The following is a 27,547-nucleotide window of genomic DNA, read 5'->3' as shown; positions in this document are numbered from 1 at the left end:
TCTCAAGTCTCAAAAATTCAAAAGCAACCAAATGACTCAACAACAAAAATCAAATAAAATATATAAGGAATAATACAGATGTCTTTCTACAGGCCATATAATGCCCCCCCCCTTTCTGTGTGTATATAATTTATCTTTATATTTTTTTCTCCACTGCAAAAATTTTAAAACATTTTAGGAAGCAGTGGGAAAGTGGATATATAGGAGAAAAGATGAAGAAAGGTTCTATGCCAATAACTAAAATACCATAACAATTGAAAGAGATTCCTGCCCAATGTAGCACTCAGTTAAAGCACCCTGCACAGATAGTTGACTTGAATACATTTAGCAAAGGATGAGCAGTTGATTCTACTGTCAAATAGTCTTCAGTGTATAGGAAGTTTTCCTAACATTCAAATGGAGCCTGCCTTTTCTAGTTTAAATCCATGATTCTCTCTTCTGCCCTTTGGGATGATGGGGAACAGGTCTTGACCTTCTGTGTGACACATCCTTTCAAATATATGAAGAGTGCTGTCATTTGTCCCCAAATTTTCTTGACTCCAGTTTTCAAATTTCATCATACAGCTAACTCATATTTTGTTTATAACTAATTTCTATTTCATGATCTTTTATATATATTATTGCCAAGCTAAGTATTACCCCATTCTATTCCTTAGTCTCCTCTCTCTCTCTCTCTCTCTCTTTTGTAAGTAGAAAGTGTCGGGATTTAGTCTATTAAATTTTAATCTGTTATTTTCAGTCCTTTTCTGGAATTCATCAATATTGTTTAGCATTTTACTTCCGAGGGCATAATTGTCACTACCCCATCCCAAATTCAATAACATGAAATAGGAAAAGAGAATGCTCATCAGAGAGAAGAATTGACATTTAGTATCAAAAGAGTGTCCCCAAGCCTGCTGTGCTACTTCATTATGTGAGAAGTGTTCCTGGGTTAGGTGAGCAAAGAATATTGGGAATGTATGCCAATACCATATATTTACAGCAGGGTCATCCAAGATGTGAAGATCATACTAGCCACCAAATTAATGCAAACAGGCACCTGTGCTGGGCAACAGTGATATTGGAAGATGCTGGAGGCAGGTGTTCATTTTAATACAGGCCAAGGCATCAATTTAGATTGTTTAAGAAAGGCAATGGTAAACCATTCCTATATTTTTACAGAAAGAACCACATTGATAGAAAATATAAAATAATCAATGATATACTCAGAATATACTCCCAAAGAAGATGAAACCTGAAGATTTTTTTGGAGTATTAATGTCTAGATGAAAGCCTTTGAGACAACTAATTCTTGATGTCATATAGAAAAAAGAAAGCTGGAGCTGTAAAAGCTGAATTACAGTGGGAACATGGAATGTAAGATGCATGAACATGGGAAAACTAAACACAGTGAAAGATGAAACAACTGTGAATTGACACCTTAGACATCAGTAAATTTGAGATGAACTAGGATTGGATACTTCCACTCAGAAGATCACTCAGAATATAGAAAACAAAAAAGGATTGGGTGTTGTATGTTATAAAAATTATGAAGGGTATAGCAAAAATAATATTTGATTACAATGCAGTCGGTGTCCAGATAATAACAATTAGATTTTACGGACAGCCCTCTAATATGATGACCATACACGTTTATGCTTCAACCACAGCCAGAGGTTGTTGATGAATTTTACGATCAAGTTCAATTTGAAATTAATAGAACATGCTATCAAGATTTGCTGCTTGTGATTGGAGACTGGCATGCCAAAGACAGAAAGAATACATTGGAGTACTATACAGTAGAGATGTCAGCATCTTAGATTTTTAGAAAATATCCCATATTTACAAGAATGTCTTAATACTAGAAGATGAAGTTAGATCCAGTCATTACTAAGTTTGTAGCTTACAGGAATTGATGGCATATCCACAGAAATATGGCAGCAGTAGTTGAAGAATCCTTTAAGTTCTAATCAAGCTGTGGCAGCAGATCTAGAAAACAGCATAGTGGCAAACATATTGGAAGAGTCTAAAACGACTGTATGTCCCAATACACACAAAAAATGAGACAATAGAATGTGCAAATTATTGTAGTGGTAAAAAGTACCCTTCACCCATACACGTGCAAGCTGCATTTACTATCTATTCATTGATATTCCTCCTCCCTTCTGCCCGCTCTCCGTACATATTAACTGCTTAAAGTGCATTTGTAAGAAAACTTTCATAGCAAACTGAATTGCCCTTGAGTGGTGACGGGGGCAATATTCAGTCAAGAACCTACGGCCTAGTAAACCAAATTGTTTTTACTACTGACCATATCTCAAAGTTGATATGGCTAGCATGCTAACCTCATAGGTCAGAATAAAATATATAAGGTCGCAGAGATGAATTTATTTGAAATATTCCATACTGTAATTTTCATTCTGTAGGTCTTTTTCTTTGCTTTGTTTTTGCAGTGTAGTGGCCTATGGTATATAAGTTCTGCTGTTGCTCTTTGCTGTTTTGCTGGGAAACCAGTATATACCAGTATTATTGCTTTTATGCATACAAACAAAATTATGCTGAATCTTCAAATGATTTGGTTGCTTTAGTGTTAGCTACAATACTATGTTACAGTACATGTAGGAGACCAAGCTGAGCCGAAGGTGTGTGTGTTTCAAATGCATCATCGGTCTCAAGTCCCTTGTCATCCACAAGAGATCTAAGTCCAATCCACTTCGAATTCTGTTGACTCTTATCTACCACCAGTTTTCTTTGAGTGTTAGTAGTTCAGATGCTAGTAAAGAACTTCAGTTTGCAATAAACCTATATATTTTTGAAGTGCCTGGACTCCTGCTTTTCTGCACTTGATAGTACTTTTCTTTTCATAGGCTAGCAAAAAAAATGCTTAGAATCATTCAATGCAGATTAGAGTCTTATAGTACATGGAAAAAGTGATGCTAGGTAATCAAGCTATAACATAAAGAACATAAAAAAGTAGTTGTTATGTGCTTCATGGGCATCTCGTGTCATTGTCCTTATGTGAAAGTTAGATACAAGTCAGGAAGCTACAGTACAGAATATGATGAAATAGACTGGCCCAGATTGGAAAACAAGTGAGACAAGGCAGTATGTATCCCCCTTATTATTTATTCAACCTACATGCTGAATATACTGTATATTAAGGGAATCAGAATTGGAAAAAAATGAGTGTGGTTTTATAATTGGAACAAGGAACATCAATAACCTGCATTATGAAGATACAGTAGTCTGATAGCTGAAAATGCATAGGATTGCTGAGTCAAGGAGCACAGTGAAAAAATGGGACTAAAATATGTAAAGAAGACCAGACTGATTTAGTAGAGTAGTCATGAATGCCTTGGAAAAGATGTTCTGATGCCATGACGTGTCTATACTTACAAAGATCAAAATAGTACAAGTGGTGATTCCTATGAAGCTGTATGGAAATGAAATTGGACTTTGAAGAAGCAGGACAGGAAGATAATGAAGCTTTTAAGTTTTTGTTTTGAGGAACACTCCTGAGAATACTGTGGACAACCAAGAAAGCAAAAAATTGATTATTAAATACGTCAACCCAGAGTTCTCACTTGAAGCACAAATGACTGTGTTCAAATGATCTTACTTTGGATACATTAGGAGATGATCTAGTTTTCTGGAGAAGGCTCTAATGCTGGTAAAGATGGGAGGAAAAAGAGGGATCTAATTTTTGTCTTGGGACAGTTAAGATGTGATCTTGCAATGGGGGACATTGTTACGAATCCATTGCCTTTGGCAGATCACTTTCTGATTGCCTTCTGCCTCTATGGTGTCACACTCTCTCCCAAAAGAAAGATAGGAACCATTTAATAGTCCTCCCACCGTCAGGTACTTAATGGTTCCTTGAAGGCCCAAAGAAAACTTGGCGTTTTTCCTAAGGATTTGGTGGGTGGTCCAGCTGAGGTCTTAATTGCTGTCTGAAAAAGGGAAGGTTATGGGATTTTGGACTGTATTGCCTCTCTGCAGCTTCTCCCTGTGTATCCTGGGGTACACCTTGGTTTACCAAGGAACTTGGTAATCTTTGATGTCTCAGTGACTTTTGATGTTGTCAACCGCAGTGTCCTGAGTTGGCTCTATAGACTAGTGGGCATCATTGAAGACTACTTCTCTTCTTTTCTCTAGGGATGGTTTTAATTGGGTGTTTCACATTGATTTGTACAATACCATAGTTTTGGTTGGATGGGGAAAATTACTCCCCATGTTCTTCCTCTGTGGAGTACTGTAAAGTCTCCCCCCTTCTATTCAATATCTACATGAAATCCCTGAGTGAAGTCATCCACTTGCATTGGGTGTAGTCTCATCATACTAATGATAACTAACTATATCTTTTGATCCCAGGCTAGCCAAGTAGGGCAGTTGAGATTCTGTTCCAGTGCCTGGAGACTGTGTGGATTTAAAGAAAGAGGAACTATCCTACTAAGACTGAATAGATGTGGGTATTTGGGCAGATATAGTATTTCTGCAGTCTGGAAGTCTTTTTAAACTCATAGTCAATGAGGTGTTGGCAGCTGTGGCCAGGGCAGGAAAAATTCTTCACTACATTTATCAGATGGCTGCACTGATGGAAGACCTGAGGGTACAGGTTAGGGACAAATTGTTAGGGAGAAAATCTACGTGGTAGCTCAGAGTTGACACTGACTTGATGGCACATAATGTGTCAGTGATTATGTGACAGGAAACTAAAATGCAATGATGAAATTAGGGATGAAAATTACTGTGACCATGGTTACGTATTAATCAGTCATGCTTTTATATATAAAGCAGTCTTTTAGTCAAGAAAAATGAGAAGGACTTAGTTCTTTTATTGCTTTACAAGGAGAATTTATATGTTTTCTCGTTAGGGGTAGGTAAGAAAAATATAGAAGAGATTAGAATAAAAAATAAAGATAAGGTTCTATCACCAGTTAAAAATATTAACTATATTATATATTTTATATGTGGTCTAAGACAATTCCTCTTTACTTGGTGGAGCCCAGGCAAGCCAAAAGATTGAATCGGACTGATTTAGATTGTTGGATACGTTGTGGAGTGTAGGTAGTCTTTGACTTATGACCATAACTGAGCTTGGAATTTTGGTTGTTAGTAATTGTGGTTGTTAAGACACTCAAATGATTGCTTCACTCAAAGAAAACAATCCCTTTTTTCCTAGCCAGTCTGGGGGACAATTGCCTCTTTAGCCTTTAATCCATACCTCATTTCGGACATTAATACAATTGAGCCTGTCCAGAGATATTTTACAAGAAGAGTTCTCTACTCCTCTGATCACAACAAAATATTTTATGCCACCAGACTTGAAATCCTGGGTTTAGAAAATTTAGAATTCGCCGCCTTCGACATGACCTGAGTTTAACTCATAGAATCATCTGTTACAACGTCCTTCCTGTTGAAGAGTACTTCAGCTTCAGTCGCAAAAATACACGAGCACACAATAGATTTAAGCTTAACGTGAACCGCTCCAATCTCAATTGCAGAAAATATGACTTTAGAAACAGAGTTGTTAATGCCTGGAATGCACTACCAGACTCTTTGGTCTCTTCCCAAAATCCCCAAAACTTTAACCAAAAACTATCTACTATTAACCTCATTCATTCCTAAGAGGTCTGTAAGGGGCGTGCATAAGAGCACCAACATGCCTACCATTCCTGTCCTAATGTTCCCTTTGATTGTATCCAATTTGATATAGTTATTATATACTTATGGTTATATATATAATTATATATCGTATAGTTATTTCATGCTTATGCTTATATATAATGTTGTGACAAATAAAAAAAAAAGATTGCCTTTGCTAGATTTCTAGCTCACATTGGTTGGGTGTGTCTGTCAGCAATTGCAGGGAAAGGGAAAGATAAGTGGACCCAGGCATCGTAGGCCAAGGAGAAGGCCAAGCCTCTGTGAAGTGGTGAGGGTGAGGAGAAGGCCCACATGTCATTAGGCCAGCTGGCTGAGGCCTTCTAAGCATGGTGGGGCAGGGAGAAGGCCAGGCCTTTTGGAATGGGGGGAGGAGGATATCTGTGCATTGCTGGGCTTAGCCAGCCAAGCCTTCTCAACATGGTGGGGGACAGTAGAGCGTGTCAAATATTTCAAATTTCTATTTCCAAACTTTAGGGGTGCTCAAAAGTTGTGGCCTGCTTTGGGGATTGTAAATATATTTTGGTTACTTTAATATAATTTAGATGTGCTTGGTAAGTAACTACATAAATATCAAAACATTTTGTTTGTTTGAGGCCAGGACTCTCAGACTGGGAGAGGGAAGGTCTGAACACTTCTGGGGCTAGCTCAGGGGTCTCCAACCTTGGCAACTTTAAGCCTGGTGGACTTCAACTCCCAGAATTCCCCAGCCAGCTTTGCTGGCTGGGGAATTCTGGGAGTTGAAGTCCACCAGGCTTAAAGTTGTCAAGGTTGGAGACCCCTGGACTAGCTGGCAGAGGATTCCCAGCCGCCAGCAGTTGTTCACAACAGTGCGCCTAGCTGACTAAGGCCTCCCAGCCCATGGTGGGAAGAATTGTGGCACTCCCAGTCATAAAGGTGAGCATACTGACAAGTTCCCAAATTTTGATGACATGACTTTGAGGGCAATGCAGTGGTCAGAACTTCAAACAGGGATCTTGAGTCCCTTCGTTCAGAGCCATTGTAATTTCAAATGGTCACTGAACAAATAGTTCTTAGTTGAGAGCTACCTGTATTAAAAAATCTTCAACGGTTGTTAGACTTGTTGAATAAAATCTTTTCATGACCAAGGAGAATAGTTTAGCATATATATAGCTAAAGTTATACAACTGAAGTTCTTGCTTCTTACAAGATTTCCTAGAAGAACATAGGGTCTATCACTGTGTTTCGATTGGACAATTTAAGGAAAGTTCCCATGATATGGGAAAATAGACATTTGATCAGGTACAAATGGGCTCTCTTGGCTGCTTAGGCTAAACAAATAGAGAGATAAGTTGCCATCTGTCTTTGTAACAAAGATGTCTTTCAAAATACTGTTATTAGACGGAGTAGCTTTTTGTGAATGGCTTCTGCCTGGCTCAAATATTTATTCAAATTGGAGGGGTACAATTTTTTAGGTTGATGACTGCCTTAAGGCTTTGAACTTATGCCAGCAACTCCATCTCCAAAACTAGATGATCGCAGGATAAGCATATGGTCATGACTAAAACAAGAACTAAATTTGAGTTAATGTAAATCATATCATAATGTAAATCATTCTTCCAATAAATATTATCTCATGGGATATACTGTATGGTGTATTTTCCCTTCCCTCATATTAAAAATTACAAAGGTTTAGTATCTTTGTAATCTTTGAAGATCCCCTGGGATTTTTGTTAAGGTTTGGGGTGGGGAGGTATTGCAGTTGTGTGCTCCCAATTGAAGTGTTCCAAATGTTAATGTGACCAAATTATGTGCATTCTTTTAATGGAATTGACTATCCCTTTGATAAGGAGTCATTCTGCGTCAAGAATATATGTGATAGTATCCATCCATGTCTAATTGGAATGGAATTCCAGCTGCATGAGAGGAATGCATATAAATAGCTTCAGTATAATTAGATAATATTTAATAAGACCACACTGTAATTCCTGGTTCTTCCTTTAGGCTCACAATTTTATGTTGGCAGGGACACAAGTTGTTCATTGTCGTTATAAAGCTAGTGAATTAAAATTGCTTCTATTATATTTTTATTTATTTATTATCATTATTTATTTATTTTAAAACAAGGTTCATTAGAAGAAAAAGATAAGTGAGTTTATTAATGTTTTAGCTTGGTACCTCTTCTTTCTGATCATAAATAATTTCAGAGAAAAGTTGTAGCTATTATCATATTTTAAAATGTGGTTGTATGACATTACTTTTATGTCTAGTCCTGTGCAAGAACACCCCTGGATTTAGTTTATATCATGTGAAAAGATTGAATATGGTGAGTCTCATTATCTGTTAATATAATTGGATTAAATTAGCTTTTTTCCTTCACTTTTCAAGATAGTATTTTTTAAATATACTTTATAAAAGTCGTTAACTTTTATCTGATTCTTAGACAATAAAGGTTTCTATTAAATAGAAATGTGCATTAGGAATCTACAAAATTTTTGACCAATTCTTGGAAAAAAATAAAATGGTTGAATGTCACAATTATGTTTTATGAATAAAAAGGGCTTTGAATGCTAGAATATTGATTTCTCATCTTCAAGTTGTATTCCTCAGATATTTAATCAAATCTTGTTTTAGAAAAATATAGGCCCACTTTATAGCAACAAGCATTATATTATAGCCAATGAAAGGAAAATACTCGAGGGTAAGAACTTATAAATAATCTTTGAAAATATGTGTATTAATGAACAGATTTGTTCAAAGAGGCATTTAACTGTTCGTTCCACATGTGGCTTGAGCACAGAACTTCACTAAATTTCTTGGATAGGTAACATAATTGGGGTTGCCCCTGAAGACCATTCAGAATTTTCAACTGGTGCAGAATGTGGCTGTGCAGGTAGTAAATGATGCCAGATATATGTCACACATAACACCACTTCTGAATGAGCTGTATTGTTTCTGAGTGCAATTCAAGGTGTCACCTTTAAAGCCCTGCATGACTTAAGATTGGGTTACCTGGGGGATCAACTTTTCCCAAGAGTTTCTACCTGTCCAACTCAATCTAGCAAAATGGGTATGCTGCAGATCCTATCAGCCAAAGAGTATTGGCTGGCAGGGACTAGCAGGGACTATGGAACATCCTCCCCTTGGAGATTTGGACCCAACCCTATTAGCCTTTTTAAGGCCTTAAATCCTGATTATGTTCCTGAGTTTGGGGTGCTGAATATATCAAGGACCCCATTTCCTGGCTATATTGTTAACTGGTCAAATATCTCAGCTTCTATGTATATTTATTTTGGATGTTTGTATTGTTATTTATTATTTTTATTGTTTTAAAATGATTTTGGTGTCTTAATTGTAATATGTTTCTTAAATTGTAAGCCACCCAGAGTCATTGGCTGAGATGGATGGCTACAGAAATTGAACTAATTAATTAATTTTAATTATTTCTTCAGGTTTTTTTGATAAGAAAAAACTAGAACTATAATAGAAGACTTCTAGCATCAAACAAGAAGTCTGTCATAAAACCAAGAGATGAGCTAAATCATCTTTTGGCTGAATCATAAAGCCACCCTACTTTTATTCTTTAAGGCCGGAGTCCCCAAACCCTGGGCCCTGGCCCTCTACTGGATCATGGTCCGCTTAGAACCAGGTTGCACAAGTGGCGGGCACTTGCATTCACACATGCAGCTCCACTTGGGCACTTGACTAGGTTGATAGATTGAATCTTCAGGAGGCAGAGCGATGACAGGATGTAACCTTGATAATTTGCCTTCTTGTAGTGAGTATTCTCACAGAGGCTATGAGAGAATATATATTTATATATGAAGATTTGGTAGCAACTATGCATTACATATACAGTATCTTGATCTAGACAGTGTGCTATCATTTAATTATTAACCTAGTGTTACCTATACTTATCTGTGTTTCTCCCTTCTCTCTGCAGCATGTGCATTCCGCTACAATGGGCTCTCATTTGTCTACCTCATCTACCTCTTACTCATTCCGCTGTTTTCTGAACCTACAAAAATAACAATGCAAGGTAAGTATCATGTTCCTGGCAGATATATTTACAGTAAGATAGATATAATCACTATTGCAATGAAATTGTTCTTTTTTAAATAAGTCAAACTCTGTCTCAGAAAGATTCCACAGTAAGAAAGAAAACTGTACGTATATATTTATAATATATACAGGATTGTCTTATGGGGGAGATGGACAGATTAGAAATTTAATAAATAAATAACTAATACCAGCATAACTATTACCTGACAATCAATTCCTCAAAACTGGTAAGAGCTTCATAGTTTATTGAAGTATATAGCTAATTGACGTGCACTTTCTGTTGTATGCATTATATCAGGGGTTCCCAACCTTTTCTATACCCCGCACCCCTAGAACGCCTCTGATATATTCTCGCACCTCTTATAAAAGTAAATAATTATATGCATATAATTATGCATATACACTATAATTTTGAAACTTCTAAACCCAAGTTTTCACACCCCCTGGAATATCATCTCACACTCCTAAGGGGTGCAAGCATGCCCGGTTGGGAACCCCTACATTATATTAAAGACTATCAGGGTCCAAAGAATAGAATAGAATAGAATTCTTTATTGGCCAAGTGTGATTGGACACACAAGGAATTTATCTTGGTGCATACACTCTCGGTGTACATAAAAGACAAGATACATTTTTCAAGAATCATAAGGTACAACACTTAATGATAGCCATAGGGAAACAGTCAATATAAATCTTAAGGATACCAGCAATAAGGTTACAGTCATAAGTGGGAGGAGATGGGTGGTGGGAAAGATGAGAAGATTAATAGTAATGTAGACTTAGTAACTAGTTTGACAGTGTTGTGGGAATTATTTGTTTAGTGGGGTGATGGCGTTCAGGAAAAAAATGTTCTTGTATCTAGTTGTTTTGGTGTGCAGTGCTCTATAGCGTCATTTTGAGGGTAGGAGTTGAAACAGTTTATGTCCAGTTTGCGAGAGGTCTGTAAATATTTTCACAGCCCCCTTTTGACTCGTGCAGTATACAGATCCTCAATGGAAGGCAGGTTGGTGGTAACTGTTTTTTCTGCAGTTCTAATTCTAAAATCCTCTGAAGTCTGTGTCTGTCTTGTTGGGTTGCAGAACCAAACCAGACAGTTATAGAGGTGCAGATGACAGACTCAAAGGTATTTGAGGAAACTTAATATTTTTTAGGATAGTTATTGTAAGGTGTGAGTTAATAGTTACCCAGAATCAGTTGTTGTAAGGTGTGAATAATAACTGCCCAGAATCACCTTGTAGGGAGATGGGCATTATAATGAATGAATGAATGATAGACAGACAGACAGACAGACAGACAGACAGACAGACAGACAGACAGACAGACAGACAGACAGACAGATAGATAATAGAAGTCTGAGACTGTGAGGATCTGGATGGGAAACAATAGGCTTCAGCTGAACCCTGGAAAAACTGAGTGGTTTTGGGTTTTGGGTCTTGTTGGTTCCAGGACTATACTATCTTTGACATTAGATGGGATTTAATAACTTCATGTAATGGGATATCTTCATGTTATGCCCCAGTTATGCCCATCTGTGGATTGAGAGGTTATACCCATGGTCACTCATTCTTTAGTCACCTCTGACTAGGTTACTGTAATATTCTCTACATGAGGCTACCCTTGAAGAATATCCAGAAGCTTTCGCTGTTGCAAAATGTAGCACCATGGGCAGTTATATGTAGAGATCTATATACTACTAAAACTCTCATGTCTGTTTGTAGCCTGTAAGGCAACCATTTTTAAACCAGGGTACCTTAAATGGACAAACTAAAGGGATGTGTCCAAAACCCAATACTTCCATGAGGTTGAAATTTGAAAAAGTTATGGCTGCTTTAGTGCTATCATACAGCCACGGTCATGCGATTGTGATTTATAATGCTCCCTGACAATTTCCCACAAATCAATGGAGAAGTCAGCAGGAAGTCTGAACTCAATTATGATTGCTGACACTCACTGCAGCATCCCACAAGCAAAGTCAGTGAGAAAGCTGACAGGAAGTTGCAAGTCCAAGGCCAACTGCCAGGTGGAAAAAGAGCAAGGGGATATGTGAGAGATGTGGCGAGGATCAGGGAGAGTGCATGAGGGTGCACTTCAGGTCAGGAAGCATATGCGTGTGTGTGTGTGTGTGTGTGTGTGCAGCCAGCACAGCATGTGCACAGAGGGACTGAGAAAGAGTGCACGGGTTGGGGAGACTTACCCTAGCACAGGGGTGTCCAAACTTGGTCCCTTTAAGACTTTTGGACTTCAACTCCCAGAGTCCCTCAGCCAGCAAAGCTGGCTGAGGAACTCTGGGAGTTGAAGTCCAAAAGTCTTAAAGGGACCAAGTTTGGACACCCCTGCCCTAGCAGCTTGCAACTTTCCCTGCCAGCTTTCCCATTGGCTTTCTCCCTGCAAGCTTCTTGCAGGCAAAGTCAGTGAGAAGTTGACAGAAAATGGGAAATTGCCCCAGATCCCACTATTTTTTTGATTACCTGTGGTCATTTTATTCCTCTGTTTAGGTAAGTAAATATTTTTAAAATAATGACACAATTGAAATGATGACCCAACAGATCACAGGTTATCTAGTACTTATTAAATGATGTTTTGGAAGAAGAAGGTGTAGAACAGCACAGGTTTTCCTTCTATTATTTTGGGCATTCTTAAATTCTTTTCCTTTACTGTATACTTCTGTTTTATTTTTGGACAATGCTATTCGTATGATTGATTGGCTTAATAGTATAAGGAGCCTCCAGATAATTTGCTTCACTTGACCTCTTCTATTAGGTATGCACATTCTGGATCTTTTTCTTTCTTCCCCTCCCTTCCAGTTCTATTTATTCTACTGGCAAGAGATGCTTCAGCTATTTTCCAAACTATCTGGATTTCTTCTGTATGTTAGATATTTTCTTGCATTCCTTGTCTCTTAATTGAAATAATACTTGTAATATTAATGACATTTAGTCTTCAATGATTAGTTTATTTAAAAACAATAGACCTGGCTTAATTTTTAAATTCTGTTAAAAAGAAAAACATTTAATAAAAAAAAGTTATATAAAACTTAATATCATTTCAGTCAAATGAAATGAAAAATATTCCTTTATGTAAAACATTATTCCATTTATCCATAATATTTTTCCAGGTTGGGACGACTTCCGGTGTCCGGTGGCAACGGACGTCTGGAAGGCTTCTCCTGCCTCCAGTGTCCGAATCCGGCCGCCGCCGAGGCCCCCAGGGGCCAGGTGTTCCGAAAAGGACACCTGCCGCACGGACGGCTCGCCAGGGGTCTCCCAGCCGATATACAGGACTGGGGGGACCGATGCTGGCGCGTCCTAGGCTCGGCGGGGTTCGGAGGCCACAGGCCGCGGCCATTATTTTGGTCGTTGCCTGGGCCGCTGTGCCCGGTGACACCGGGGCTTTGGATTTATAATTGCAGCAGCCTGGTGGTGAACAGGGAACGGAGAAGAATTGAGGAATGAAGAAGGGAAGGGAATATCGGCAAACGTGAGTGGAGTACTCCGGAGTGCGGGGGTTTTCTCCCCGGCGACTGGAAGGAGTACGAATCACTTTGGAGAGAGGAGAACTTAAAATAACAAGATTACCGGTTTTGTGGAGCTCTGGAGAGAAGAGGTGATGGAGAAATTTAGGAGGGAGGGTTTGAGGCCCCCCCTCTGGGGAACAATGGTGGCGTCCAGCTTCCGCCTTCACTATGAGAATCTTGATGACATCACTTCCCTTCGGCTTCCTGGTTGATTAACTGTACTCTGGACTCGTTGCTCCTGTGAGTGCCCCCTGGTGGATCCGGAGGAAATTATAAGGATACTGTGCTTGCCTGAGGATTTTGGAAAATGTTTTTAAATGGCAAAAGGTCAGAGACCAACTGCTGGAGAAATGGAGAGAATTCTGGAAAAGTTATCTAATATGGACAAGAAACTGGATGAAATAAGAGCAGAAATTGTGACTATCCAAAAGGATTTAAAGGATACTCAACAAGTCTCAGCAGAAAATAAGCAGAAAGTGGAAGGTCTGAGGGTGAGATGCGGCAGTGCAGAAAAGAGGGGAGACGACAAGCAATGCTGTGCTTGACTACAGATGGATAAAATGTCTTATTTCCTTAGGTTTCAAAATTTGGAAGAAGTGGACCAAGAAGACTTGAGAGATGTTGTGACTAAACTGTTGGGAGAATTTCTTGGGAGAGGTGTTGATTTTATGAATTGGGATGTGGATCGAGTTTATAGAGTTAATTCACAATATGCACGCACGCATGCAGTTCCTAGAGAGGTTCATGTCAAATTTGTGAAAAGAGAGACGAGAGATGAAATTCTTAGAAAACATAGGAGTGGGGCACTGACTTATAGGGGCAGGGAGATAGCCATTCTGAGGCAGATTCCCAGACAGGTACGTGAAATGAGAAAGAAATATTACTTTTTATCAAGCAAATTGTACCAGAAGGGAGTGGGCTTCAGATGGCTGATGCCAGAGGGATTGATGATTTTCCGGGAGGGCATTACGAAAAAAAATTAGTACAATTGCGGAGGCTGCGGCCTATGTGGAGGAACACAAAGCCCTCCTGGATTTAGATGACCCAGGAATTGAAGAAGGGGAGGTTATAGACCATGGGGCGGAGGCGGCTGCCGCTGTTGCGGCCCTGGAGTTGGGTCAGGCTGAACCCAGAGTTCTGAGATCCAAAACTAGGAAGTGACAAAGATATTTGGTATTATGTTGGTTTTCCTTATTCTCTTTCGTATGATATTCTGATTATTCTTGACCCTTCCTTATTGTGTATGTAAGATTGTAACTTAGCTACTTCGTATCACCTGCTTGCCATATGGCTGTTGTATGTGTTTAAAATTTTGAGTAAAATTCTTATCATGTATAAGAAAAATGAAAATTTACCATACCTGATATGTATTTGCATAAATCTTTTTTGACCAATAAAAACTTTTTATATATAAAAAAATAAAAAAAAATAAAAAAAAAAATATTTTTCCAGGTTAAATTTCTGTGTATTTAGCTATTGGAACTTACATTTACAATATATTTCCATCTCCCCCTTACTTTACTTTGAACATATCTTGCTAATCAGCCTTTAAGGACATTTCTTCAAGTTGCAGCCCTTCTTTCACCCTACCTCATAGCTGCATCCGTTTAACTACAGATGTACATGATGCTTATATCCACAGTGTGTGATATGGCCGGCATCTATTCAGCTTCTTTGGCCATTTTTGCTGCTGTGAGTATGCACCCCCTCCCTATGACCATTTGATTGGGCAGAAAGGATGATCAGGTTCCTTGTACAACTGTGAATATAATGTGTCACTGGAGCTTCACAAAGTGAGAAAGACAGTTACTTTCTCTCCCAATACTGCTTGTGTGTATTTCTCCCTCATTTGTTTGACTCTCTTGCTTGACTGTCTAAGTAAGAGAGTCAAACAAAAGAGAGTCTAAAACAAACAAGCAATATTGGGAGAGCAAATGGTAGAATAAGGATAGAATGAAGACAAATACAAATAACAGGTGAAGTGAATGAGTGATAATCCCGGGACTGTTTGCAGAGAGAGTAAGAACTTTCTGAGGGGAAAACAGTGAGGAGAGCATTGCTGCTGTACATGGTCCATGTGGTGAGTGAGAACTTCCTGATGGGAGGAAAAAGGCTCCAAACTTCAATCCACTGTGTGGCATCAAGTTCTGACAGATAGCTAAACCAAATAGGTCATATGTCAATATTTGCCTTCTCCCTGACCTTCACCTCTTACTGGAAGAGTGAGTGGTGGATATTTTCCCACCAGCAGAAATTTCACCCAATTACTGCATTTTAATTTTTCCTGCAGCCTCACTTATTGGCCCAGTTACTAAGACAAATAGGGATTGGCTGTAGGGGCAGAATGAATCATGTTGATATACTTCGTGTTGCCTCCCTGGCTGATGGGTGAAACTGATAGTCTGCATACGACACTGCAGTGCTACGTGTTTTTCGCTCCTGTCAAATATCCTTAAAATGCATCTTTGAGGGAAGATGACCGATCTCTGTTAAAAAAAAAAAAAGCTAAATAAGCTTAAATTGTTGAGGTAATTGTTTTAAGGGCAAGTTTCCAGAAGCTTTTATAAAGTTTTGACTTGAATCTAAAATCTACTCACTTTTCAAATAATCCATGGCAGTCCCAAAAAAATAATAATTAAACTATATTGCTGTACTGTTGCAGCTTGTCTTTACCTTAAGATAATCAACTGTTTTTGGAGATTCCAAGGCACCTAAGTCTTGTGGCTAAAATTGTTGTAACTGATTATATTGACATTTAGGGTTTTTTTATATAATATCATATCTAATTTACTAAAGAATACAAATTACCATTAGGGAAAATTCATTTTGATGAGTCAAAATATTTTCCACAATGTTTACTTTGTAGCATTACAAAATTTTCTAGCATTGCAAAATGTTCTGGCATAGTCGCAGAATTTGGAAGGCAAGGCCTTTTTTTTGGTAAGATTAAATATGGAAAATCAAACTAAGTTTAGGTCAGATCACCCAGAATTTTCTTGCTATTCTCATATTTTACAGATATAAGGACCTCATCTCACAGCTCTTTGATAAGTTGGGCTCAGTTACGGTATATACCATTTGTTGTTGTGATGGTGGTTGTTTGCATTCTCTCCAAATGGGATCAAGATAAGACAACCACTTTGGTTTGCTATTTAATCTAATTAAAAGCTCTAAAGGACTAAAATATTTGCAAGTTATTTTGTGAAAAGAAGTATTGTTTTAATAGGGATGGTGGTATTTTTCACATGGCTTTGCAGTTTTGATTTATTTGTTTCTTTGATTTATGCTGACTATTATTCCAGGGCGCAAGCAGAGCAATAGTAGGCCATGTCTGCATGCCTGTGTCTTTCTCTTTGCAGAAGTGTTGTTAATTTTTTTTAAATGCTAGGTTTTATTTTGTCCCTTATAAGATTTATAAATCTTATAAATCATATATATCTGATATCACCCTTTTTTTATTTGGATATGATCATATAGGTGTTTTATCTTGATTTCCAGTTCACATCAGGGGTGGGTCCCAGTTACCTTTACTACTGGTTCGCAATGGGAGTGCACGCTTCTGCGCATGCTCAGAAGCCCCTTGATGACATCGGGGCAGGTGGGCGTAGCCTCCCACCAATTTTACTACCGGTTCTATAGAACCGGACAGAACCAGGAGCAACCCATCACTGGTTCACAAACATATGAGCATAGCATTGATTAAACTTTTAGAGCCTTCAGCAGTTGCAGAATACTTGGAGGGACTTCTGACTTCTCTGCATTCCATCCATTATTCCGATAGCTCATACTGAATCTTCTCTCTCTTTTTCAGCTGATACTATGAGAACTTGCTTGCTTATTGAGTTTTTTTTTTATTATTATTTAGAAAATATATATGGCTACCCAACTCACTCACAGTGACTCTAGGCAGCTTATAGAAGCAAAACCCTCATACAAATCCCTCAAACCTTCCTCCTTCCCCTGAAAAGTTCACAACTGTTTTTCAGGAAGAAAGATATAAAATGTTACATCATGTCCCTTTCCAGTCGTCTTACTGCCTAAACCAAATGGGGAAGATAAATTTTGTATTGATATGTGGTAGATGAATAAGATAACTAAATTTGATAGTTATCCAAGGCTTCTCATAGATGAGTCAAATAATGCCAAATATTTCTCAGCACTTGAAATGCTACTTGAGATGGAATCTAGAGACAAAACTTCATTTGCTATCCCATAAGAGTTGTACCAGTCCATCCAAATACTTTTTGGATTGCTTGGAGCAACCTTTCAAATCTTAATGAAGCTGATTCTCCTGAGGTCGGGCGAATTGTATAAAGTGGCTCAGTATATCATAACTTTCTCCTAGATGTTTTAAATGGGAGTTGACGGGAATATTTAAAACATGAAGGAAAAGTTGGGACCAGTCTAGAAGAAGCTGTCTTGGCTATTAACCAAAAAAGTGTCAAGATATAAAAAAATTATCTATCTAGAGTATGTAATTGGGAACAAGAAGTGAAATCAGCCAAACAAATGGTGACAGCACTATATGACTTCCAACAAAGAAGCAAATAAAATAATTCCTAAATTTTGTACAATATCGTATGAGGTTGCCACCTAGAACGAGGTTTTATAGACCTTATATGAAAAAATGAATCAACTAAAGTCAAAACCAAAGTCATTTGAACTTCTGTGGTTTGCAGGTGTACAAGCATCCTCCTGATCCAATGTTTAGGCCATCTACTTGTCACCTTTTTTAAATATTCGCATTTCTTTTTCTATAGGGCTTTTAGGAACTATTGTACTGTATGATCTTTTGAAGATGTTGACAATCCTTGGCTACATGCCCTAACAACTACAGTTATGACACTTGATAACTTATTTCTTATTTTTTCCTTGTTGAGGAAGATTTCATGTCTTTTTATTTTTGTAATTTCTGCTTTCTTATCACCCATTAGTGTTGATTTTGCTGTTCTAGGTTTCTTTCCCAGCTTTTGCCTTTTCTATAACCAATTTGTGGCCAGGTAATTCCTGTGTAAGGGATATACCTTTAGACCTATTTCTGTATAATGATCTTGGACCTAACCTCATAAAACATAGCAATATTTAGACAAATTTTTCTAGCATGATTTCATCCAACATATTTTCCTTGTATTTCTGGTTTTAATCACATTTTTTCCTAAATCTCCCTATAACTCTTGTTTTTTCTTTAGGTCATAGAGATATTGCTTAAACTTTTATTGGTAGGAATGTCTAGTTATGCTGATACAACGTAGTATCCTTAACTCAGATATAGTCAGACACTTTGAATAGGAAACTCTGTATGTGCTTTTAGAGTTTTTCTAGTTAAACATATAATTAGATGTGCCATCCTCCCTTGTCTTTCATTTATTTGCAACATATTTGAACATTGCAAAACAGATTCTGTTACAATCTTCTCTTAAGCTGGGGAATCCTGAAATATTTAGATCCTTCTCTTCCATTAGGCATTGTAGGAAGAAAGGGAAGGATTAGATATTAGAGAGTTATACTTAGCCAACTTGTCCTGCCATTTTTTCTTTTCTCATCTGCAACTTTATCTTCTCCTGCTCTCCACACAACTGCACTCTCCCCTCCCAATATAGATACGGAAGTGCCACAGCCTCCACTTATAATAGAGCACAGGTGTGATTTGTAATTCATGTTGCATTAAAGTATGGGAAGATGAAGGTGGAGAAAAAGAGAAAGAAGGACTCATGCTAGGATCAGGGATGTCAAACTGGTGACCCGTGGGCCGAATGTGTCACGTGCAGGCCATGCCCACCCCAGCTCCTTGAATGGGAAAAACATCACAAAACGTCACCTGATAGCAATGTGATGCAGCGAGTTTGACACCCGTATGCTAGGTGATTTATTAGGCCACTGTAAAAATGGGAGAGGATCCACCAGATTGTCTGGGGATCCACTAGAGCTGAATGTATAATATATAAAGGGCAGATCCCATGTGTTTTAATTAGTTTGGCTGATTTTATAAAGGACAGATCCATTCCAATATATACAAATTATATCAAGGGTAAGGGTCTGTTAGTGTGTATGTGCTTCTTTTCCTCCAAAAAAGAATTTGTTGTGTAGACAGTACTGTAACTAATCAGAAACATGTCTTAGTGAGTTCTTAAAATTGGATCAGTATATTACTAGAAAGCAGACTAAATGTAAATGTGCCACTGATAGTTGCAATGCTGTAAGTATCATAAATCATTTCACTGTTAAGAGTGTCTACCTGATACAGACAAAAATTTCAGCACTGCGGTAGACATATTGCTTTTAATTAAATAAATATATACAGCATTTATTCTCATCTTGTTTCTGTTATTTGGACTGCTCTTAATTTTATTCCACATCATAAAAGATCAGTGGAGAAAAAGGATGACCACCACACTTTTATAATTCTCAACCTGTTACTTTGGCACAATGTTTATTTTTTGCTTTGGGAAAAAAAGTAATGAAATAATTGAACTGTCCTGAATTTGTTTTAAACATGCTGTGTTTCTGGGTAGCTATTTTAAGCTGTCAGTTATACTGGAACACCTTTCAAGGAACTTCAACTATTGCAGATAGTTTGATGTTCCTCAGTTTTTGAAAGAATGGCATGTTTGAATTTTAAGATAGTAGAAAGTGAATAATTATTGGTAACAAAATAACCTGTTTTAAATGAAGGACATAGCTGCCCATGTTGGACAGAATCCACATAGTCACCATCTCTTAACATCTAATGTTTAGTTTAACGAAAGCAACACAAATAAGTGGTTAAGTGGGCAATGCAATGCTGAGAGCAGTTGCCTTGGTGAATCAAAATCCATGCACTTAAGTCTTGATGCAGACTGTCTTCCTTTTTTATAGTCATAAAAGCTATACTGTACTGTATTTAAATGCGATGTGCTATCTAAATACATTTCAGAGAGTGTATCACATAAGCAAATTTCTCTCATGAGCACATGTGGCTGAATAATATGGATGGTTTGTATCCACCACATCTGCAGGGCATCAGAATACAGAACAACCCTTTAGAGATCATTTGTACAGCATGTGGTTGATATTCTCCATGTCCTTTTCAAAATTCCTTTAATATTTTCACAATAGCCAATAACCACAATTATTCCTAGATAGGAGAATTATGCCTACTACCAGAGGGAAGCTAGAATCTTAGGGAGAGAGGGGATGCCACAGCTCTCTCTCTTTTGTTTAGAACTATCAGTCAACTAAACAAGGCTCACTTAAATAGATATTTGGAATTTAAACTAAACGTTGATACATAACTTGTATTGCATTTGTAACTTGATTGGGTCTCAGATCTGAAACCACCTGAACACTCTTTGAAAATAGAAGTCATTGTTCTGTTGCAGAACTCTTTGAAGATTAAATAATCTGTTTCCCCTGCTGTGATTGTTCACTACGGAATTCAAAATTATGTTTTTCTTCCCGCCTAGCGTGATTTCCTTCCTTCACTTGTTTGAGGAAGTTGCATTAGATCACAAAGGTCACTGTTGGACCCCGAGACAGTGGCTTCCTGTGTGGTCATTTTTATTTTGATTATACATTCCTAATATCAGACATAAAGATGGCTCAAGTCAACAAGGATACTCCAAATATGCAATTTCATGAATTAAAGAAATGTTTCTTTTTACATGAATCAAATACATACTCTTTCAAAGTTTGCAATGTGGTGCTTTATCTATTTCTATGCCATGATTTTTTTCTTAAAAAGTAAAAAAAATAATCACAGGTTGTATGGAAGTTGGTCTGGAAGTAGTTTGTCTTAACTGTAAATAAAAGCCAGTAGCTATATATAGCAGCTGATTGGCTTGGGGCTTATTTACATATTTGTAATATAATTAAATTGTCAATCAAAACTTCCACATTATTTGGCTACATCTCTTCATGTATATTGAGCCTAGAATGGGAACATTATTTTGCATTAAAATATGGATTAATCTGACTTGCATTTTCTGAAGAAGCTGGAACTCAAATATTATTTTTCTTTCTTGCAAAAGAGATTGGCAGTTCAGTCAAGAAAATGATCATATTTGGATTCCATCACTGTATATCTCCCCATTCCCTTGATTTGTGTCTCTGAATCTCTGTATTCTTCTCAAAGAATACAGGAAGCTCCTGTTTGAATTTCACCTATTAAAGTTTTACCATGGCTGAAGAAAGGCTACCATTTTTAAAGTCTATCTTGACATTAAAGCGAAGACAAGATATCCCCAAAATTTTACTTGTTGAAAAAAAATGCACACTGTTTTCCTTTTGTTCTATCAGCTTTCCAGTTTCTCTGCTGAACTTCTCTCTTCTCCCTCCAAACAGTGAAGCATGGTCACATAGACCCTTGACCTACCACTAATTCACCTTGTCGTTTCACACCTCTTCCCCTTTGTTGACAGGCAGAGTTTTGTGGAGTAGAGTTATCAGCTATGCCAACAATTCCATAGCTCCATGGCTAAACAATGTAGTATAAGAAATTATTTTAGTTTTGGGGAAGGTAGGAAAAGAAACACTGGATCTAAACTGCAGCATAATATATAGAGTGGCTTCCTCCTAGCATGTAATAAAAATGCTTATTTAGCTTTGCTGTATTGGGTGTTTGGGAAATTTCTACCTATCTTTAGCATGATTTTTCTTGTTGACTGCTAAATTGCTGTCTGCTGTGCTTTGTCCAGCAGTTGTCTGGAGCATTTGTAGGCAATCTCAAGTCCTCTCCTCCTTCAGAGAGGAATTACAATGAACTTGTCTACTCTCCAGCTCTTCATTCCATTGCGGTAGTCACCTCCGCTTTTTGTGGAACTGTCTTTGTTTACCATTTCTTCTTGGAAAACCATGCCAAATGTAGTTTTTGTGGAATCTTCAAAGACAGTTTCAGATAAAGCATGTTGCAGTATAATTTAGAGGTGATCAGACCACTATCACTGTCACAAGGTTTCTCACTTCAAAAAGACTGCAGCTAGTACAGTAAACAAATTTAGACTTGAATAGTCATGGGTTCCAATTGCTGCCTGATCTGGAACCAACAGGACTTGCTCCTCCAGGGAAAGTGTGACCCTGTTTAGAGCTAACATGGTCTTATGGACTTCTTGGATTCTGAAAGTCAAGAGCAATATCTGTGTTGGTTTGTGGGCTTCAACCACCTGAGGGAGGTCCCATGATTAATAAATGAGGCTTGGCACATGTGGGTGCAGAGTCTGATAACAGAAAATTAGATCCATGCCAAGACCTAAGACAAGTGCCAAAGTCTGAGACAAGAGGACAGTTAAAAAGGGCTCAGTAGCAGATGTCAGCCCTTTTTAACTTTCAAAAGAAAGAACATCAACTTGACTAATTAATCAATGTCAGAGGCTCTTGCTATATTATAGCATCCTCTGGCCTCCTTCTTGGAAACAACTCTCTTGCGAGCTGCATCCTTTTGTGAACTGATCTCTGCTTTCAATCCTTGGACTGGTTCCTGTGAGCGCCACAAATCCAGGGCTTTCAGAATAATGAATAAAAGCTATGCTGTTCTTGCCTTATCTTGTCACTGTGGCATATGGATTTTAGTGATCTGGCATGGCCGCTGTGGTATGGGTGTGAGTCAGTAGAAGAAATGAGAATAATGGGGAGAAGAAGCTCCAGTAGGACCATAGAGCACAGCTGTGCTAGCACAAGGACCGATGAGCTAACTTGACTACCTGCCAGAACTGTTGTGGGGCAGATTCAAGCAGCATTCCCATTGGTCAAGTTTTGTATATACAGGTAGTCCTCGACTTACGACCACAATTGAGCCCAAAATTTTGGTTGCTAAGTGAGACCTTTGTTAAGTGAGTTTGCCCCATTTTACAACCTTTCTTGCCACGGTTGTTAAGTGAATCACTGCAATGATAAGTTAGTAACACAGCTGTTAAGTGAACCTGGCTTCCCCCTTGACTTTGCTGGTCAGAAGGTCGCAAAAGGGGATCACATGATCTTGGGACACTGAAAGGGTCATAAGTATGAACCAGTTGCCAAGCATCTGAATTTTGATCACATGATCATGGGGATGCTACAAAGGTTGTAAGTGTGAAAAATGGTCCTAAGTCACTTTTTTCAGTGCCGTTGTAATTTTGAACGGTCACTAAATGAACTGTTGTAAGTTGAGGATTACCTATACGTATTGGGGAATAAAGCCCTGAGGGAAACTTGCCACCTCAGTTGCTGGGGGTGGGGCATGCTGCTAATCTGAGCAATAAAGAAGTGTGTGTTGAGAGGGAAGTGAAATGAAGAGATATGTTATATTATTCTATAATATTATAAAAAGCAGCATATTTCCAGCATATCCCATGATCATTTTGGCCTGTTCAACAGAATGCCAAGCAAAAATTTGGGATACCTTTTAATTAATTGGGGGGAGGGGTGGTAGTGTGTGATTATTTCCTAGGAAATTGCTAAATTGTGACTCATATCAGAATCCAATTATTGGTTGTTTGACAGTTTGCCTCCTAACTTAAGCATCCAAATTTCTTTTAATACCACATCAGTGTATAAATTATTGCTGGCAAAAGACTTGAGTTTATTTTGTAAAAAAATGCTCTGGGCAGGCAGAAGTTTATTTTGGATATAGCTAAAGCTAAGACATTTTGTTTTATCAAAGTATTTACTGTTTTTTGTCACTTTTGGCTTTCTTCAATGAGTTAAATGTGAATTTAACTGTTGGGGGGAATGTGAACTTTGTAAAACTTTCTTGTCGTTAAAGCTAATAAATAGTGCATTTTCTGCAATCATTCTTATAACTTGATTTTTATTATATTGACATGGAAATCTAGCTGCCTCTCTATTCTTTTTGGGTGGTATTGTATAATTTCTTATAATATATTAATGCTTTTCTTTCCTCCTTTGCATGTGTGCACATATACACAAACACAAACGCTTCGCTTCTTACTATGTTACAGAGCCCCCGACTACGATATCGCCCATGCGAACAAGTTAACCACACTACTAACATGGGTAGCCTCTTGCCCTAGTCCTCTCATCTTTCTGGGTGACCTCATCCTACCTCTTATTAAATGGAAAATAAACGAATGTACAACTGAACCTATCCATACAACCCTATACAATGCTGTTACATAGCATACGGCAGAAGAGGCTGTAGAAAAAATGTTTCTAAGACAATCCCAGCTGAACTGCGCGATCATCAGAGGCTTTTTTTTTCACTTTTAAAAGCATTTTTTCGACGGAAGAAAAAATGCTTTTAAAAGTAAAAAAACAACAACCTCTGGCTCAGCTGGGCATGGGTGGGGGAGGCAGAGATTTTTGTTACCGGTTCTCCAAACCACCCGCTGCCATCGCCACTGGATCAGGTGATCCGGTCCAAACCAAGAGCATTTCACCCCTGTTTAAAAGCACTTTAGAATGAAATCTGAAATAGTGTGAAGAGGAAGTTGTTTGTATATCTTCTTTATATAGCAAAGATGAAAATAATTACATAGTCCCAAGTTTCATGGAAAAATAGCAATAGCACTTAGACTTATATATTGCTTCATAGTGCTTTACAGCCCTCTCTAAGCGATTTACAAAGTCAACATATTGCCCCCAACAATCTGGGTCCTGATTTTACTGACTTCGGAAGGATGGAAGGCTCAGTTGACCTTGAGTTGATGAGGATAGAACTCCTGGCAGTCAGCAGAACTAGCCTGCAATACTGCCTTCTAACCACTGTGCCACCACAGCTCCTTGATAAGGTTATAGGAATGGTAAGGTTATAGGAATTGTGAGAAAATAAATGACAAAAGATCTATTTCAGTAGTGGTCTACACTTAATAATCACTTGTTGAACAACCATTCAAATTTATGACGGCGCTGAATAAGAGGGATTTACGCAGGTCCTATTGCAATAAACGCAGAGCTCCATAAATTCTGGCGCTTGATTGATGATCACAACATTACAGTGTCCTGTGGTCACATGATCAACATTTGTGATCTAGCTTTTGACAAGAAAAGTCTATAGGGAAGCCAGCAGGCAGTTGAGGTGAGCATGACATCATGCTTAACAATAGTGCAAGATTTACTTAACAACAGCAAGAGGAAATGCCAGGATTCTTGTGGCTAAGCAGCAAGGTCATATGATATCACACTTTATAGCCATGTTGCTTATCTATGGAAATTCTGGTCTCAATTATTGTTGTTAAGTGAAGACTACCTTAAATAAGGCATTATTTTAAAAGTATGGGTTACATCTTCAGTTTTCTGCAAGACACCTTTTAAGGAAATATTATGAGAATGGGGTTTCTCTTTTGAATGGCAATGAATATGCTAGGAATATGCTGAAATATTACATTTGGTGTTCTTTTTCAATAGTTTGTTGTTTTACTGATATGTCACAGTTTATATCACAAGCATAAATAACTTAACTATGAAAGTTTCAGTAGTCCTTACCAGGCATTCAATGATTCCAGTGATTCTTTTTTTACTGGCACTTTTTCTTTTTCTTTTTTATTGGAAAAGTTTTACAAAATTTTAACAAATATCTCCCCTCCTTCCCCCTACCCCCTACCCCAACCTCCCCCCTTCTCCCCTCTCCCCTTTCCCCAACCCCCCCAGACTTCCCAGAGCAAAATACAGGGTATTAAATCTAACAATCATAAGCTAAATATATGCTAACTATCCATAAACTCTCATCCTCCCCTAGAACCTTAACTCTCCTTTTACATACAGAGAAATATAAATATAATTCTTGCAGTCTGTTCATTCAAAAGCTTATTTGATATTTCTTGGTCTGGTATTTATTTTGAATGTAGTCAATCCATCTTCTCCATTTAACTATGTATCTTTCTTGTGAACAGTCTTTCAAATATGCTAAAAATTTTGCCATCTCTGCTAAGTTTGCAACTTTTAATATCCAACTCTTCAATCATAGGCAAATGTTCCTTCTTCCAATATTGCGCTACCAATAGTCTGGCTGCTGATATTAAATTTAAAATCAATTTACTCTCTATTATTGTACAATCCAAGATTATACCCAATAAAAACAATTGTGGAGTAAACTTTATCTTCTTTTTCAAAATATTTTGCATGACCCACCAAATTCTTATCCAAAATGGTTTGGTTTTTTTACAAGTCCACCATATATGATAAAAAGTAGCATCGTCACAGTCACATCTCCAACATTTAGCTTGCAAATTCGGATACATATAGGCTAATTTTTTAGGGTCTAAATGCCATCTATAAAACATTTTGTAAAAATTTTCTCTTAAATTTTGTGCTTGTGTAAATTTAACATTTCTAACCCAAATTTTCTCCCAAGTTTCCATCATTATAGGTTCCTGTATATTTTGTGCCCATTTTATCACACAACGGTGGTCCGTTGGCGTTGAAGATGATCCTTTGGATCGCCAGCCCCGCGATCACGTTAAAAACCGCTTGGACAGCGCAAATCGGCTCTCTGACGGTTTGGAAACCTTTCCCTCGGGAGAAGAGGGAAAGGAAAGCAGTCGGGCGAGGGTAGAGCTCCCCGAAAGCCCCTGGAATATAGCCAGGGGCTTGGAGGGTGTGAGCTCCCTAGAAGCCTGACAGAGCTCCAGATCCAGAGCACTTCTGCTTAAGCAGAACAAGACGCCGTGACCACTTCTGTGTCTAATATTAGTTTTAACCTGATCCCAATGCAGACGGAGCAAAAACAGGAGCGCTGGCAATTGTAACTGCAAGTACCAAACCTTAACTTTGTTTCTACATTGTATCCTTCTGAATCAACTTAAGAAGAACAAAGGAAATGGTGCCTGTAATGTAATAGGGCATGAAAGTGAAAGTTAAGGAACTGCTTGTTAATGCTGTTAGCGCTCTCGGCGCTGTTTAAGGCTGCTGGATTTTACATTGAATTGGAGAAGCTTAAAAGTGGAAACTGAAATCCTTATAGACAATAGAGCTGACTTATTTAACTTAATTACTGTATTTTTGAAGAAGCAAGGAGAATTGGATTTATTGGAGTTATCTAAGTATACTTAAAGAAATATGGCCTCTAAGCAATTAAAGCCTGGAGTTTCTAAAAGTGCTGGAGGTTCTCCAGCTCGTACAGCTAACCCACAAGCATTAAATTTGGAAGCCTTACAAGAATCTCTGAAGAAATTTTTAAAAGAATCAGTAGAGCAAGCCTTAAAACTTCAAACTGCTATTATGGAAGAAAAACTTAAAGAAATAGCAGGGGGGATAGCAGTTCGCAATAAAGAAATAAGAGAAGATATAGTGTCTGCATTTCAAGGTATGGTAAATAATATGATCCAGATGGATGAAAGGATGGAAGAAATTAATCAATCTAATTTGAATTTGGAAAATAAAATGGAGGAGGTCCAAACCAAGGTGGACAGAGCAGATGATGAAGTGGTTTTGTTACAATATAGATCGATGGAGTTTGCC

General features: G+C 37.9%; 1 protein-coding gene across 1 annotated transcript in view; it reads left to right on the top strand.

The window, feature by feature from the left end:
- Positions 1-27,547, top strand: part of PIEZO2 (piezo type mechanosensitive ion channel component 2) — a 213,804-nt gene that overhangs the window by 49,097 nt on the left and 137,160 nt on the right. The window contains exon 2 of the mRNA XM_058177593.1: positions 9,548-9,643. Coding sequence (XP_058033576.1) covers positions 9,548-9,643 — 96 coding nt within the window. The remainder of the gene's footprint in view (positions 1-9,547; positions 9,644-27,547) is intronic.

The sequence above is a fragment of the Ahaetulla prasina genome, chromosome 3 (genome assembly GCF_028640845.1).
Source record: "Ahaetulla prasina isolate Xishuangbanna chromosome 3, ASM2864084v1, whole genome shotgun sequence".
NCBI classification, from domain to species: domain Eukaryota; kingdom Metazoa; phylum Chordata; class Lepidosauria; order Squamata; family Colubridae; genus Ahaetulla; species Ahaetulla prasina.
Note: the sequence above shows the minus strand (reverse complement) of the source record. Positions and strands in the feature narration are given on the sequence as shown.